General features: G+C 37.0%; 1 protein-coding gene across 1 annotated transcript in view; it reads left to right on the forward strand.

Moving 5' to 3' along the window:
- Positions 1-17,693, forward strand: part of Blos1 (biogenesis of lysosome-related organelles complex 1 subunit 1) — a 76,480-nt gene that overhangs the window by 10,983 nt on the left and 47,804 nt on the right. Inside the window, exons 2-3 of the mRNA XM_089106600.1 lie at positions 1,490-1,562; positions 6,357-6,574. Coding sequence (XP_088962726.1) covers positions 1,490-1,562; positions 6,357-6,574 — 291 coding nt within the window. The remainder of the gene's footprint in view (positions 1-1,489; positions 1,563-6,356; positions 6,575-17,693) is intronic.

Below are 17,693 nucleotides of genomic sequence, written 5' to 3' on the forward strand. Positions count from 1 at the left end.
ATTATGCCTCTGGGGATGCAATGCCCCCTCACAGCCTCAAGGGTAAGGATTTTAAATTATTCAATTTGCTCTTTTTTACATGCAGGATTTATCATTTGGAAAAAGGAAGAATTTTTGTTTCTAGATTTGTTCAAAAAGGCCAAGGGTATTAAGATGAAACTCTGGGGAAAATTGAGCAGCATGTTAAACTAAATCATAAGAAACTATGTGCATCCTGTTTATCAAAAATGAGAATCTACAAATTCACAAGAACAGCTGAGGGTATTAAGTTTGAACTTTCAGAGTTTGTTGAGGAAGATGTTAAAAAGTGGTCAAAGGGCACCAAGTCCCCCTCCCATTCCCTTTTTAATTGCCCTCCCTCCAAAGATATCTGATCAAAATTTTGGGATAGCCATCTTGTTCAAAATAAGCTAGTTGATAAAGTCAAATAACTATACCTCTGGGGATGACACAACCCCCACAGTCCATGGGGCAAGTGTTGTAAGTTATATAAGTTGTCCATTGTGTATAGGCCTATACTAGGTTGACTATTGGGGAAAGGTGGCATGTTTGATCCTGAGTCTCCAAAAAGGCTACGTATTTTAACGTAAAACTTTCGGAAAATGTCAAGGGGATGTCAAACAAAATCAAAGCACACTATATGCAGGAGGGTTTTCAAAAGGACACACCAGCAATATTTAAGGAACAGCTAGTGGTGTTAAGTTGAAACTTTAAAGGCATGTTGAAAAAGGAACAATGGGCAGTTGCCACTCTCCGCTCTTGCCCTTTTGATTCTCTCCTTAACACTGATAGAGATTTTAAAATCCTATTTTATTCAAAATAGTCAGGTCACAAAGTCTAATAGCTAAGCCTCTGGGAATGTCATGCCCCCGTAGTCCCTGGGACAAGGAATGTAGATTATGCAATTTGTCCATTTGTTCAGATTCAGTATTTATCATTAGGAAATGGGGGAATATTTGATCCTGGATGTGTCCAAAAAGGTTAAGGGTATTGAGGTAAATTTTGGACAATGTTCAGGTGTGTGTCAAGCTAAACCAAAGAAACTATATGTATCTAGGTTAACAAAAAGGCCTATCTGCATCATCTTAGGATGCAACTTTCAGGGCTTGAAACTAACTTGAAACTACTGCTACTATTGTGGCTGCAAATGAGACTGGTTGTGACTGCAACTGTGGCAACTTGCAACTGCTACCATATCTATTTGTAACTACTTTCAGGGAATTTTGAGGGGTTGTTGAACTTTGAAACTTTTAATGTTGGAAAAACAACACTTTGATGTTTTGATACTTTGATGAAACTTTAATGTAGAAAAAGAAAGTTGATGCGGAAATGAGGAATGTTGAAAAACTCGAAACTTTGGGAATAAAAAACCAGTACTGAAAATTCGGTTTCTCCCAGAGGATTAAATGTGCCTTATATAATACATACAGCAGTAACCTCCCTAGATGAGATCACTTTCATTGTAATATTGTTTGTTTGTTTTTTTTAGAGAAAAAGAAGCAAGAAGCAATCCAAGCATCGGCTCAATTAACTGAAACATTGGTTGATCATCTAAACGTTGGGTAAGCCAAATAGTAGTTTATTGTCATTTGACACTGTCGTGTTTAAAGTGACAAAGGAAGCTTTTTTTTATTGAAATGTGCCTTTCTAAAAAGCTTCCTTGACAGGTAAATTAGATCAATTTAAGCATTCTTGTTGGATTTTGAATGTTTCAATTTTACTAAATAACTATAGTAGAGAGAAAATATGGTACTAAACACTATTTATATCATACCTGCACATGGGAAGGGATAGGGATGGGGGTGTCTGGCTAATAAATTTCTCCTGAAAATGCTGGTGAAAGTGTATATTTTCTGTATTTTCAATCCTCCCACCTGAAATATTGTTTGATTCTACCCACTAATGGTCAGATTTGTATACCCCTAAATCAATATTGTTAGTAGCATTGACTTAATAATCAGGTTCCAAATTGCGGGTTTTGTTCAATCAGGCTAAGTATAACCAAACAGTAATATTTTGACTTGCATATAATACAAATTAACGAGCTCTTTTTTTAAAAAGGCTTCCAAGAAAATTATCTCAATCAAAGCTCCTGCAGTTATGATCAAGAAATTCATACATAGATAGTCTTCCAATTTACAAGAAATCAAAATAAAACAATTAATACTAATCATAAATCTGTTTTAAAGACCTCAGTAAGGGCCAGGGGCGAATCTATAGTATTTTCATTGAGGGGGCAAGAGGGGTCCATATCCGGATGTACAAGGAGCATGGGCTATATAATAACTTTTCTCCACATTATTGGAAGGGCAACTGCCCCCCCCCTTGCCCCTCCCAAACGACGCCCCTGGTAAGGGCCTACTGAATGGTATAAAAGGGCCATTGTATTATCTAGCTTTCTCACCAGATTGTTAAGTTTTGCAGATTTCTTAGTCTGTTTTGTGTTGACAAAGTATGCCTTGAAGTTTCTGTCATGGGAAAACTGTATGGAAGTCCTCCACCATAAAGTTTTCTTCAGGGAAACGTAAATTAACTAACCTAAAACAATGTTTGTGCATTTAAAATAGGATTAACAATTATTTTGTTCTACTTTTGTAACACTTGCTGAATCTGTGGTGTGTCTCTACTAGCGATTTTGGAAAGCTACTTTGGTTTTTAAAGTATCATTCATCTTCATCATTAAAGGCTTACATATCCCAATGTTGTCTTTTCGGAAGGTGGATGTGTCAATCCAAGACGATAAAATAAAACTTCAAAATAAGGATGAAATCCTTTTTAATAGACAGAGTATAGAAATTCACAAAAATGCCAGATATTTCGGTCACATATACAGTGACCGTCATCAGTAGCAAAACTAAGGAAAAACAATTTAAAACAAAAGTTTATACACGAAATAAAATAAAACTACATATTGTTTAATTCTCTAATTCTTTTCAAAGCAAAGATGGAAGCTAGCCTCTTTGACCTTTCTGGATTCGGCTCGCTAGCGTTCAATGGTACGACATTTTGAAAAAGGCAAACTACATTATGGGATCTGAAGTGTATTCTGTAATATCTTGACCGATTATAATAGATAGAGTACAGCCCCACGACGCTTGTGTTCTAATTCAAAGCATTACTCCTAAAAAAGGTTTTTCTTCGTTTCAAGAATTTCATGAAAATTTTGCTTTAAACCCCGATCGCTAGAAATCAAAGAGAATTCTCGAAAAAAATAAAATAGTCTGGAAAATTGAAAAAATGTTCAGAAAGGGCTGAAGTAAAATCTTCAGACTAAGAATTTTGCTTTAAAGCCGAAGAAATAGAAACTTTATGTTGTAATAATCTCATTTCCAAACTCTGGTTAGTACCTCCCACATATGAGGTTCCGCAAGTACATGGGATCTGACAAACCCCTTTTTGTTGCCCCAATTAAGTTAGATCCTTCCCAGGATTTAGAAAAATACCCAAAGTATTATTACTCTTTAAAGCTACCCTTAGACCATTACTCTATAAAATTCTTTTAAGTTTTTCACTTAGCCCGGGTACATATGGTAAGGAACAAAAAACATCCTTCTCCCGAGTTGTCTCCAAGACTTCCTTAGAAATCTCTAGAAACCTTTTTCTTCTTTTTGAAAAAGTCTGGTTAATTAGCCACTCTGGATACATGTTGCCTATTAGTATTTTCCTTAGAAAAGACAACTCCTCCTCAAAAAATTTTGGAGAGCAAATACTAAATATCCGGTCAGTTAAAGAATGATGCGTTTCTAGTGCTGCCCAGCAATCTCCCATTTACAAATCTATTATTCAATGGAACAAAATTCCCTCCAGTGTTGAACTAGCCACAATTTTCTGAAATTTTTATAAAAATTTAAAGAAAATTTATTGTATAAATTAATATTTACATTTTTAAAAATTTTGATATAATTAGCCATGTTTTATTCTTCTATTTTTTTTTTTCTCTATTTAGGGTGTACGTTATTTTTTATTTCTCTTTTTAATTAAAAATTTAAATTATATTATATTTATTTTTATTAATTTTTTTTTTATTTTTTTATTATAATAAAATTAATTTAATTTAATTGATCAAACCAATTTTTACTTGGCGAGCGTGACCGGAACTATAAGACAAAAATCTATTGTTATTTGTTTGTTTTCTGTAAATTTTAAAATCCAGACTATTTTCATTTTTCAAAAGAAGAACATCAAGAAAAGGAAGTTTCCCATTCTCTTCTAATTCAACAGTAAACTTTAAATCCCCCCCCAAACAATTAAGATGTTCAAAAAATCCTTTTAATTCCTCCTCCCCATAATCCCATACTGAAATTATGTCATGTTTAAAAAATATGAATCCAACGCAATTGTTTCAATATTCTACGCAAAAATATTAGCTAATAAAGGGGATAAAGAGGCCCCCAAAGGTAAACCATTTATTTGTTCGAAATACTCCCCTCTGAATTGAAAAAAAATAAGAGAACTTATTGCACAGACATACTAAATACAAAATTACAGAAACATCCAAATCGGTTTTGTCACTAATAAAATCCAAATTTCTCAACAGCTTTCTTTCTAGAAGAGTTTCGGCTGCTTCTACATCAATATATGTGTACATTGATATAATGTCGAAGCTTGAAAGTAAAGAACTTGAAGAAATTTCTACTTTTTTCAGTTTTTCAACCAAATTCAAAGAATTCTTAATGTACGAAATTTGTGTAGACAAAGTGGTTTACAGATTGACACTAGCCACTTGCTCAAGACACTTGTTGGTGACCTTGTACTTGACACAATTGGTCGTAATGGTAGGTTAGGCTTATGAATTTTGGGAAGTCCATATAATTTAGGGCACAAGGAACTTTTCTTTTCTTGATATTCTTCTTTTGAAAAATGAAAATAGTCTGGATTTAAAAATTTACAGAAAACCGACAAATAACAATAGATTTTTGTCTTATAGTTCCAGTATCGCTCACCAAGTAAAGATCTGTTTGATTATTTCTTTAACTGGTTGGATCTGTAGCATTTGCTCTCCAAAAATATTTTGAGGAGGAGTTGTCTTTTCTAAGAAAATACTAATAAGCAACATGTATCCAGAGTGGCTAATTAACCAGACTTTTTCAAAAAGAAGAAAAAGGTTCCTAGAGATTTCTAAGGAAGTCTTGGAGACAACTCGGGAGAGGATGTTTTTTGTTCCTTACCATGTGCACCCGGGCTGAGTGAAAAACTTAAAGTAATTCATAGAATTATACTTCAAGGGTAGATTTCAAGAGCAATAATGCTGTGGCCATTTTTCTAAATTTTAAGAAAGATCTAATGTTATGAAGAAAACAAAGTGGAGTTTTTCCTATCCCATTTACTTGCGGAAGCTTATATGTGGGGCCTACTAACCAGAGTTTTGAAATGAGATTATTACAACAGTAAGATTCTATTTCGTTCGGCTTTAAAGCAAGATTCTTAATCTGAAGATTTTACTTCAGCCCTTTCAAAACATATTTTCAATTTTCCAGACCATTTTATTTTTTTCGATAATTTCTCTTTGAGTTCTAGGGATCGGGGTCTAAAGCAAAATTTTCATGAAACTCTTGGAATAGAGAAAATCTTTTTCAAGAATATCGCTTCGAATCGGGATTCGTGTTGAACTCGTATTTATAATTACTCTATTAAAATCTGAGCACTAGTAACGTTTAATTTGCCGATGCAGATGAGCCCTCTCCAAATGTTATACTGCTGAACGCAATGACCTAATCCAAGAAGGTCAATGAGGCTAGCTTCCACCTTTGCTGTGGAAAGAACTAGAAATTAAACAATATATGGCTTTATTTGAAGTCTTATGAGCTTTTGTTTTACAATGAGCAATTGCTATAGTATTGCTACTGATGACGATCACTGAACAGGTGACCGAAATATCTGAACTTTTGCGAATTTCTATACACTGTCTATTAAACAGAACTTTATCCCTATTTTGAACTCTAATTTCAGGGTCGTGGAATATAGCAGGGGGGTTTTCCGGGATGGAACTGCCTAGTCAATCCAACTAGCAAACAGCTCTGGTCTGTATGAATTTACTGGTACTAGGAGACTTTTTCCTTTAATCATTAATGAGCATATGAAGAGTGGCAATACAGTACATGAGTTGTCTCTTGCCGAAATATTTGCTTTTGTCCTTTTCGCTTCTTTTCTCTCCATTGGCTGATATTACCCGAATTTTCTCAGCTATTTAAATATATTATTTATTTTTTTCTTGTTGATCATAGATCACATTTTGGTGGGCATATACATTGGTATTTGGGTATAAACCTGTTTCCCTTAACATCAAATAACCTCACCTCATCCGGTTTTGGTTTATGAATATGCTGATACAAGCTAATGTATCTGATTTGTTTTAGGGTGGCTCAAGCATATTTGAATGAGAGGAAAATAGACATTGAAGCGAGAAAGTTGCAACAACAAGCCTCTGTCTTTTCGAAAAACGCTAAAGATTTCCTCAAACTCATTGAAGGACTAAATTCATCGCTAAAGGAGTTAGGGGACGTTGAAACTTGGTCGAAGCATATAGAGTGTGACGCCAAGCTGATTTCTGCTGCTCTAGAGTGTGCTTATAAAGGTAAGTGTGTGTAATTTCTCTTTTACTTTAGACACTTGAATAAAGTTTGTTTCTTATGAAAGAATCCACATTAAACAGAAATTCTACAAGGAGATTCATCATACGAAAAACTAGTAATCTGAAGATTAGATAAAGTTAACTTCACTTGTAATTATTTGGACAAAGTTCTCAATTTTTAAGACTTCCTAGCATAGACAGCGCAATAGCGCTGCCTAAGTAAAGAGCGATGTGGACACTCCTCTGGCGTCCATTAATTCCATGGATACATCCAATCAAAAATTTGAGATAGGAATTTTGTTCAACATAGTTAAAAGGTCCAGTTACTATGTCTCTGTTACTATGCTACTACTACTACCGCTACTATTGATGCTACTACAACTACTGCTTTTGTAGTGACTACTACTAAGGCTCAGGATATTCAGGTGAAAATTTGAGGAAATGTTGAGGGAAAAGTTGAACTAAATAGACTATGTGCATGCAGGTTGTCAAATGGGCCCATATCAGGAATGGCTTAAGGTATCGAGTTGGAACTATCAGGCATTGCCTAGGGGGAATATCAATACTGATACTGCTGGTACTACTAATACTCCAACCACTGCTTCTATTACAACTAACACTGGCTAAGAGTATTAAGGGCAAAATTTGAACTAAATTTCAAGGGAGGAGTTGAACTAACTTAAAACTATCGGTATGTAGATTGTCAAACGGGCATATCGGCAACATAATAGCAACGGCTTATTGTAATAAGTTGAAACTTCCAGGACTTGGTGAAGGGGATTTTCAATTGGCCAAAAGACATTATGTGCATACTACTACTGCTACTACCACTAGTACTACTACTAATCCTACTACTGCTACTAGTATACCTACTGCTACTACTGTGACTACTACTAAAGGTATGGAGAATTTCAGGTAATATTGAGGGGGAGGTTGAAAAGAATTAAAACACGCTGTGTGCATGCAGGTTGTCAAAAGGGCGTATCAGCAATATTTTAGGAACAGCTTGAAGTATGAAGTTGAAACTTGTGTGCTTGTTATGGAGGATTTTGAACTAATCAAAAGGTAACCAAAGTAAAGAGCAAAGTGGGCACAATCTATTATTTATTTATTATCATTTTTTTTCACTAAGACACTTCGTATAGGAAGAGTTGTCGTAGAAACCTTGGGAGGAACTCATTCAATTGGAAATTGAAAGTTCTAGTGCCATTTTTAAGAATCAAAAGTGATTCGAGGGCAACCATCCCTCTAACGCCCCTTTGTTCTCCAAACAGATCCAATCCAAATTTTGATATCACCATTTTGTTCAATATAGTTGAAAGGTCCAGTAACTATGTCTCTGGGGATGTCAAGCCTCTGAATTTTGTGGGGCAAGGGCTGTAAGTTATACAATTCGCCAATTGTTCACATCTAGTATTTATTATTTGATATTTATCTAGTATTTATTATTTGACCTTTGTTTGTAAAGAGAAAAACAGGGGCATTCAGATGAAGCCTTCAGAGAATGTTGTGGAGACTGTTGAAGTAAATCAAAGCACGTTTTCTGCACAGGGGCTGTCAAAAAGGCGTAACTCAGGAATGACTAAGGATATTAAGTTGGAACTTTTAGGGAATGATGAGGGGAATGATCAATTGACAAGACAGGAAATATTTGGACGGTACTACTACTACTAATGCTAATACTATAACCACTACCGCCACTATTACTGCTACTACAACTACTGCTTCTGTAGTGACTACTACTAATTCTGAGGATGTTGAAGTGAAAATTTGAGGAATTGTTGAGGGGAAAGTTGTACTAAATCAAGACGCACTATGTGCATACAGATTTTCAAAAGGATGTGTCAGCAATATTTCAGGAACGACTTTCTGTATCAAGCTGAAACTTCCAGTACATCATGAGGGGGGTGTTCAATTAATCAAAAGGCAATATGTGCATACTGCTACTGCTACTTCTATTACGACCACTACTAATGCAACACTGCTAGTACTACTACTCCTACTAATATCACTACTACTACTATACTACTAGTGCTACTAATGCTAGTCGGGAGTTGGAGTTGGAGTCGGGCTTAACTTATAACCGACTCCTAATGGTGTAAAAGTGAAAATCTAAGAGAATATTAAGGAAATATTGAACTAAATCAAAACACATTATGTAGACGCAGGTTGTCAATAGGGCGTATCCAAAAAGTTTCCTTAAAAGTTTTTACGAGTCCCCCCCCCTTCCATACAAAATAGGCGCGGGAAAAATAATATATTTTTTATTTTGAAGGCAGCTGGCTCAATGCTAAGGCAACCCTTAAGCATTGCCTCTGCTTAAAATAACAACCGAATTTAAATTCAGCTAGTCAAATTTAGCCCCAGTAGTAAAAATTACCTGAATAAGGATATACAATTTTCCGAATTAGCCCCATCCTGCTGAAAGTCAGCACAACATAACGGAGAAAATGATCGTGAAAACGGTGTGGAGGAATTGTCCCCCGCATGATAGAAGTGTGCAACGCGTGGCGGAACTGTACTAAGTATGGCGAAACTCTGTTATGTATGACGGAGTGTTTCATACGTTTCAGGACTACACCTTGCGTGGCAGAAGTGTACCACACGTAGTGCTCCAAGATTCAGATCAGGTTGCGGAAAGTAGGCATCCCCTCGACTATGTTGTCTGCTTGGTAATATTTTCCCCCGATTTTTGCGTATAATCCTGCTTAAACGTTGGCGGGAGACCACCACAAACGCCTTTTGACAATCAGCTAATTATTCGTCTCTAAAGAGAGCCATTCGTTCTCTACGCCAAGTCATCATAATCCAAAGCCATTATGCAGGGCTGCCATCTTCCTGATATCCTGTCAAAACTTTTGACATGTCGGCATGCGTGTGTGCATACCAAGCTGACGTGTAGATCACTAGGCATCTATAGACAAGGTATGTGTCTTTATAAAACAATTTTTAAAAGGGAAAGGGTGATTTATAAGCGAATCGAATTAGGGCCGTTGGTTGCAGGTGCTGATGTGCCGAAATTTGGTGTCTTTTGTAACGAAAGCAAGTCAATTTGTGGTGGCATGCTGAGAAAACATTTCAAATTTTATTGTCAAGAATATTATCCTATCGAGAAGATTAGGGATGGTTTTGTTGTACGAGTTCCCAAAAGAATGTTGTTACCTCAGTCATGATTTGAATTAATTTTTCGAATGTATTATTTTGTTTCGTTTTAGACCTTTTTAAAGGTTAGCTCCCTACAGAGCTAATCTTAAGAAGTGAGGAAAGCGGTTTTCCAGAGGAGACAATCTTCATGAAATTAGGCGGGAAAATGGGAAATCGTTAGAAAAATTTTCTGTCTTGTGAAATTTTCGTTCATTTAAACTTACCTTTTATTCTCGCGTCTTTCTGTTTTTTGTCTCTCATACCTAGTCAGTGTAGCCTTCAAAATTATTTACTTCATGAAATTTGAACTTGTAGCTTAAACAAAATTAGGCTCAATCAAGTTTCTTACCATCCATAGTTGAAGGCCAAGGACCAGCTATAAACACAGTTATAGAGTTTTGGGGGGACAGAGCTGCAGACGTGTTGTGGAAGGCAACAATTTGAAAAAAAAGGTTTGGCCTAAAGACCACCTTATAATTGATAAAGAACTTCAAAAATTACAATTATAAACGGTAATTTTTGGGGAGTGGCGCCCTTAGGAGGAGGGGCTCCCTTGAGCCCAAATATATCTATATGGGTTATGCTGAAACTTCTTATGAATATACGTTATGTTCTCTCACATTTATGGACTTTTTTTAAAGGAGTATAATAACTTTCCTCGAGGGCAAACATAAAAAGAAATGAACTACAATAGGTATAATCAGGCACGGGATCAATACTGTGCCATTCTCTTCTACTCGTCTGAAACCCCGAGATGATTACAATTTTCCCATCAATTATCAATATAACTAGCCTTTTTTATGTACTATCCAAAATTTGCCCTTCCCCACCCTGAAAATTCAGATCTTCAGAAAATCAGATGAAAAGCTTAAAATTTTTCCTTAAAATATCGGTTTTTCTAAGGAATTTTAAGTTTTCCGTTGGTTGGCCTAGGAATCCCCGGTCAGTCTCCCCCCATAATTGTTTTCTGAGTGCGCCACTTTGACTATACTGTCTCATCCATTTTTGGCTTTTGGGAAGTGTGGCCATTTGTCTTTGAAGATGGCCAATATATCTGAATTCAAAGACATTATAATATCAGTGAGTTCAGTGGCCTTATTTTAATAAGTTTTAAAAAGGGGCGCGTACAGGCCCTTATTTCAGGTTCTCCCCATGGAACCTAGCTTATCACGCAGGTGTGGGCTGTGCAATGCAAGAAAAAGCAGCCGTGTATGCTTATCCTAAAATTTTCCTGCTTGCGATTGCAACACACGGTGAATTTTGGCCGCCAGGTCCTTGACTGGAAAAAGATTTTTGAAACGCTAAGTTCAATCAAAGGAACCATATTTCGGACTTGGAAAGTTAACCTTCAAGTCATAGTAAAAGGGGCTGTAATTCCAAGCAATTTAAATGTTAGTTAAGGTTACGATATTCACGTAGACACTGGTCAATAGGGACGTAAAAGAATTCAATGTCAGTTGAATTTTTGTACAAGATCTGTTCAGACAAGAAAATCAGTCTTGTGTACTTTTCAGATAGGTCAACTCCACTTTATGCTTTTCTTCTGCGTGAAGTTCCTCGACTGGCCTCTGGCCCTAATATTTGCGCACTCAAGACTTGTGAGTCAAACAGTTGTAGCACAGTCTGTAGCACAGTGGATTGATGCTGTTTGGCAATACGGGGCCCAGGGTTCGATCCCCTCCACAGCAAGGCTGAATGACAAGCTTGCTTCTTGTCCCTGTAAAAAAGACCCAGCAACAGAAACGTTCAAATTGATGCCCTATGCACCAGCAATGGCTCTGGAGGATCTTTTTTTTATGATAACAAATGATACATCAAAAGCATTGTCTTTTTATGTTGATCCAAGATACATGAATTCATTAAGCTTAATGTTACCCATCAAAAGCTAAGAACCTGAGAGAATTTGACTGATTTTCAAAAAGGGGGGAACATTCTCAAAAAGACAGGACATGCTAATGAAAATTGCTTTTAAGAGCTTTAAGACTTTAGCGTAAATAGCAAGGGTTGATGAAGGGGCAGCCCCTCATATACGGAATAATTTTTTTTCGTTTTAAGTTTTAATGTTGCTCCTTACTTTCAGTTAAAAAACTTGTGTTTTTTTTTAATCACAATAGCGATTGTGACTTGAACAAGGATTAGTTAACCAGTGCTCGTACCAGCTGTTGACCCAGATATCAATTTTAGGATCCTCCAGAATAATCGTATGCTGCCATGCTTTGGGCTACAGGGGGTGGTGTATAATCAAGCATAGCCAAGGAATTGATTCCCTGTCGCTACACTAGAACTCTGGTTGCTTCAACCGAAAGGGCAAAGGACCAACATCGTAAATTGCTTCTAGGGTCTTATTAGGCGACAACGGAGGAAACGATAGGACCATCAAACAGTTCGTGGTAACAAACTGTAAGTAAGGAGCGACCCGGCTCAATAGTAACCGAAACTCTAAAAAACGGAATTTTGATACCAATAGATACACCAAAAGAATCAGATTTATAAATATATGATTTCAAATATATGATTTTCATCAAGTTTAGTATTACCCATCAAAAGTTAAGCGCCTGAGAAAATTTGCCTTATTTTCAAAACAAAGGGGGAAACATCCCCTAAAAGTCATAAAACCTTAATGAAAATTGCATTATCAGATTCAGCGTATCAGAGAACCATACAGTAGAGGTTTCAAGCTCCTATCTGCAAAAATTGTGAATTTTGTATTTTTTTGCCAGGAGAAAGATCATGGATGCGTGTTTATTTGTTTTTTTTGTTTTTTTTCCCAGGGGTGATCGTATCAACCCAGTGGCCCTAGAATATCGCAGGAGGGCTCATTCGATCGGAAATTAAAAGTTCTAGTGCTCTTTTTAAGTGACAGAAAAATTTAGGGAAAATAGACCCCCTCCCACGCTCATTTTTTCCCAAAGTCACCCGATCAAAATTCTGAGATAGCCATTTTGTTCAACATGGACAAAAAATATAATAACTATGTCTTGAGGATGATTAATCCCCCACAGTCCCCGGGGGAAGGACTGCAAGTTATGAGCTTTGCCCAATGTTTACATACAGTATTGGTTATTGGGGAGTATACAGACGTTTTCGGGGGGATTTTTTTCTGGTAGTGGGGGGGGGGTCAGGGGTTATATGGATGTTTTTGGGGAAACAGTGGGCGTGAGAGGGGGGTGAGTTGCCCGCCAATCACTTTCGACTATTAAAAAGGGCACTAGCCCTTTCAATTTCCAATCAAAATAGCCCCTTTTGAAGTTTCTACGACAACGCTTTCTAAAACAACCTATATACTCCCAGGGCTTAACTTACAACCCTTGAGGCTTTGAGGGGGTTATCATCCTCAAAGACCTAATTTCCAAAACATTCTACTACGTTGAACACAATGGCTATCTCAAAATTTTGATTGGATGCGTTTGGGGAAATGGTGGACGTGAGAGGGGGTTAGTTGCCCTCCAAAAACTTGCAACTATTAAAAACAGCACTAGCCATTTCAATTTCCAATCGAATGAGCCCTTTATGAAGTTTCTACGACAAAGCTTTCTATTAAAACCTTATTTGCCCCCAGAGCATAACTTACAATCCTTGCCTCAAGGGCTGTGGTGGGGGGGGGGGGGGGAGGGGTTGTCACCCTGTAAGACCTAATTCCCAGAACATAAAACTACGTTGAACAAAATGGCAATCTCAAAATTTTGATTGGATGTGTTAGGGGAAATAGTGGGCGTGAGAGGGGTTTAGTTGCCCTCCAATCAATTCCAACTATTAAAAAGGGCACTCACCATTTCAATTTCCAATTGAATGAGCCTTTTCTGAAACTTATACGACAACACTCTTTGTGACAACTTTTCATATCCCCAGGGCATAAGTTACAAACCTTTCTCTTAAGACTGTGGGGGGTTGTCATCCTTAAACACCTAATTTTCAAAATTATCAGCTACGGTGACCAAAACGGCTATCTAAAAATTTTGATTGGATGTGTTTGGGGGATAGATGAGCGTCAGAGGGGGTTAGTTACCCTCCAATCACTTTCGACTATTAAAAAGGGCACTAGCCCTTTGAATTTCCAATCAAATGAGCCCTTTTTCAAGTTTTTACGACAAAGCATTCAGTAAAAACCTTATATGCCCAAAGGGCATTACTTATAACCCTTGCCCTGAAGACTGTGGGAGGAGTGTCCTGCTCGAAGACAGGGGCGTCGCTTGGGGGTGGCAAGGGGGGGGCAGTTGCCCCCCCAATAATGTGGAGAAAAAAATATTATACATCCCATGCCCGTTGACTATCCAGATATGGACCCCTCTTGCTCCCCCCCCCACCCAATAAAAATGCTGGAGATTCGCCCCTGCTCAAAGACATAATTTCCAGAACTTTAAGTTGCGTTGAACAAAATGTCGATCTAAAGGTTTTGATTGGATTTTTTTGGGGAAGTGGTGGGCGTGGAAGGGGTTTTAGTTGCCTTCCAATCACTTTCGACTATTAAGAAGGGTACTAGCCATTTCAATTTCCAATCGAATTAGCCCTTTCCGAAGTTTCTACGACAACGCTTTCTATAAAAAACGTTATATGCCCCCAGGGCATAAATTACAAACCTTGCCCTGATGGCTGTGGGGGCGGGGCTGTCATCCTCAAAGACCTAATTTCCAGAACTGTCAACTACGTTGAACATAATGGCTATCTCAAAATTTTGATTTAATTTGTTTGGGGAAAAGGTAAGCGTAAGGGGGGGGATTAGTTGCCCTTCAATTACTTTTGACTATTAAAAAGGGCACTAGCCCTTTGAATTACCAATCGAATGAGCCCTTTTTCAAGTTTTTATGACAAAGTATTGAATGAAGACCTTGTATGCCCCCATGGTATAACTAACATCCGTTGTCCTGAGGGCTCTGGTTGGAGTATCCTCCTCAAAGACATAATTTCCAGATCTTTCAACTACTTTGAGCAAAAGGGGTATCTAGAAATTTTGATTGGATGTGTTGGGTAAAATTGTGGGCGGGGAAGGGGTGTTAGTTGCATTCAAATTAATTTCGACTATTAAAAAGGGCACAAGCCCTTCGAATTTCCAATCGAATGAGCCCTTTTCAAAGTTTCTACGACAACTCCTACGAAAAGCCAAAAATACATTGTGCCAACATTGTTCTTTACTTAGGCAGCGCTATTGCGCTGCCTATGATATCCAGGGGGGGACGATGCGATTCCCTTATGAGAAAAATGTGAATCTGTCAAAATTGTTTTTTTTTTATTGAAATATTATAAGAAAAAAGTATATAATTTTCAATCAGAAAGATTCCCGAGCAAGGCCGGGCAGGTACAGCTAGTATATGTTATTATATTAAATTACATATTACAGTAATAATAATCAGACATATGGCATAATAAATAATAGGAAAATATCGAGAATAGCCTTTTTTTCTGCTTTCTAAATAGTTCCTTATTCTTTTTCGGCCCCATCATTTTTAACGGATTGTATCTATTTTTTAAAATATCGATCTTTTAGGGGATAATAATTAAGTTGAAACTACTGCTGCACTGAATAACATACTGTAATTTTGATTTTGAAAGGATCAATTTTTATATCCGCTCATGTTCCTGCTCCTGGAAGATACCGCTAAAAGCTTTTTCCTAGTCAATCCATTCTTCCACTACTCACATTCTATAATAAGCCCGGTACTGAATTTCTGACAACCTAGACTGGCGAAAGTTAATCTGAAAGACTCTTAAGATGAGACAAAAAAGAGAGCTGTGAATGATTTGGACATTGTTATTTGGCATATGATACACCGAAACATTTCAATTTAAAAACCAATGTTAATCATTAACAAGAGTTAAGGTATTGTTTAAGTCACAATTTTCAAATTCACTAAAACTGTCCAGTCTTGAGGACCCTGTACTGATAGACCTAACGCTAGACTTCGAAAAATGACATTGAATTTTGCGCAACTAATAATTTACCCAGTTTTAGGCTCTGAGATATTCTACTGCGCGAAGGCGTAAAAATATTGTCCCTCTTTCTCAAAATCTGAAGCCCCCCCCGAAAAAAGGAGAAAGATTTTCCTGGAAGTTTCCATTACCCCCCCCCCTCCCTACAGCCCTGAGACAAGAAAGGTTATGCTCGCTTGCGATAATTAGAAACCAACTAACTTGGAAGCGAAGCCCAACAGGCTTCATTCCTGGTTGCATTCTAAAAGCCCTGTTAAACCGAGACGGAGCTGAGGACTGGTGAAGCCTGACAGCAGCTTTGAGTATCGGATCTACAATTAATCAAGATCTGACCATTTCCCAGTAGAGACGACAAGGCTGAGTCGCCTTTGCTGGAGCAAAAGAGCTCTGAACCAAAACCCAAGGCTATTCAGACTGTTATGAACGACTCACCTCAGTAACCAGTTTTATACTTACTAGAAGCTGGTCCTTTGAGCTTCAAAAGTACCAACAATTAATCCTTTGACTCCGAGAGTAAGGAATCAGACACAGTCAGTCCACAAGAATCCAGAGTGGCAACCTCAGACGAGGAGGAAGCTCCTGTTACACAATATATTTCTGAATCGGCTTCAGAGTGTGATGGAGGTCTTCAACTTAAAAAAGGGTAAATAAAAGCAAAGAAAGAAAGATCTTGAGAGCCTTAGGAAAAGAGTATGCAAGAGAACTGAGGATTAGTGGAGGTAAAACTAAGGCAAGAGAAATCATGTTAAACCCTTGTCTTTCAAACAAATAAAGGCTTAAGTTTTGCAAAACCTTTTTAAATGAACCAAGGTAAAAGATCATTATGTACTTATTGGGACCTTTATGTACTATTGGCAATACATTCCGATAGAATAAATTTTTGTGTGACCACTCTCATTGTGAACCTGTTTTAGTGAAAACTGTGAAAGCAGAAACAAGAAGAAAGAACACTTTTAGATACTTTATGCTCCATAAACCAGCAAATAAAGCTGGTAAATTGATTGAGAATATGACTTCAAATAATATTGAATTAGCTGTTGCTACCCCTCCAAACCTGAATGTATATTTCAACCCCAAAAATGATAGATTTTCTATAATTGACCTACAAAGTGTGTCTTTAAATATTTTGAATCAGATTTGTATAAATGAAATTAAGAGTCTATGTACTGAACACTTTGCTATAGTTTGCTCCCTGAATGAACCTGCTAAAACCCAATCACATACCTAAAAATATATCAATACTAAAACAAATTGGTTATGTCCCAAAATAAATTAAATGACGATACTACAAGTTTCAACCCAAATTACTTCCTTTCAAACTCAGAAGTTGGCACACTTGTGGATGTTTTGGCATCCTTACTAATAAATATAGCTAATCATGCTATCCCCAGGACAACACCCAAAACAACCTTCCCTAGACACATTCCCGAAGCATGGTGGATAAGTGAGTGCCAAAAAAATGGAGAATAAAAAAGGAAGCTAGGAGAACATTCATAAAAAAAACAACACCTACTACATATTTAAAAAAATTACAAGCAGAATCTAATTTAAAAAGGACTATAATAGATGCTAAATATAAATACTGGAATAATTTTGCAAATAATCTCTCCAGAGAAACACATGAGCCAATTATACATAAAGTCATAAGCCACAGCTGGGGGAAAAAGACTTCCCCCAATCCACTCCTGTATGAGCTTATACATAATAATACCCATTATGACAATGATAATGAAAAAGCTGAGCTATTTGCAACTCTATTTGTTAATAAGCTAACATCAAATAATCGCAGCAAAATATCCCCACTTCCTATGAGCCCAAATTACCAACCACGCCCAGGATCTGAGTATATAACTAGTACAAATTATGTTCGGGAAATGAATAATGCAATACAACATATTAAAACCAAAACTAGCAGAAGCTATGACGATATACACCCTACATGGATAAAGAATTTTACCCCTTCATACAAACAAGAACTCCTCAACTATTATAATCACGCTTGGGCATCTTCTATGTTCCCCAATATATGGAAATGTTCGTCCCTCTTACCAAT

Source organism: Artemia sp. Qi Xiang Cuo, chromosome 21 (assembly GCF_049724085.1).
Source record: "Artemia sp. Qi Xiang Cuo chromosome 21, ASM4972408v1, whole genome shotgun sequence".
Classification (NCBI taxonomy): Eukaryota; Metazoa; Arthropoda; class Branchiopoda; order Anostraca; family Artemiidae; genus Artemia; species Artemia sp. Qi Xiang Cuo.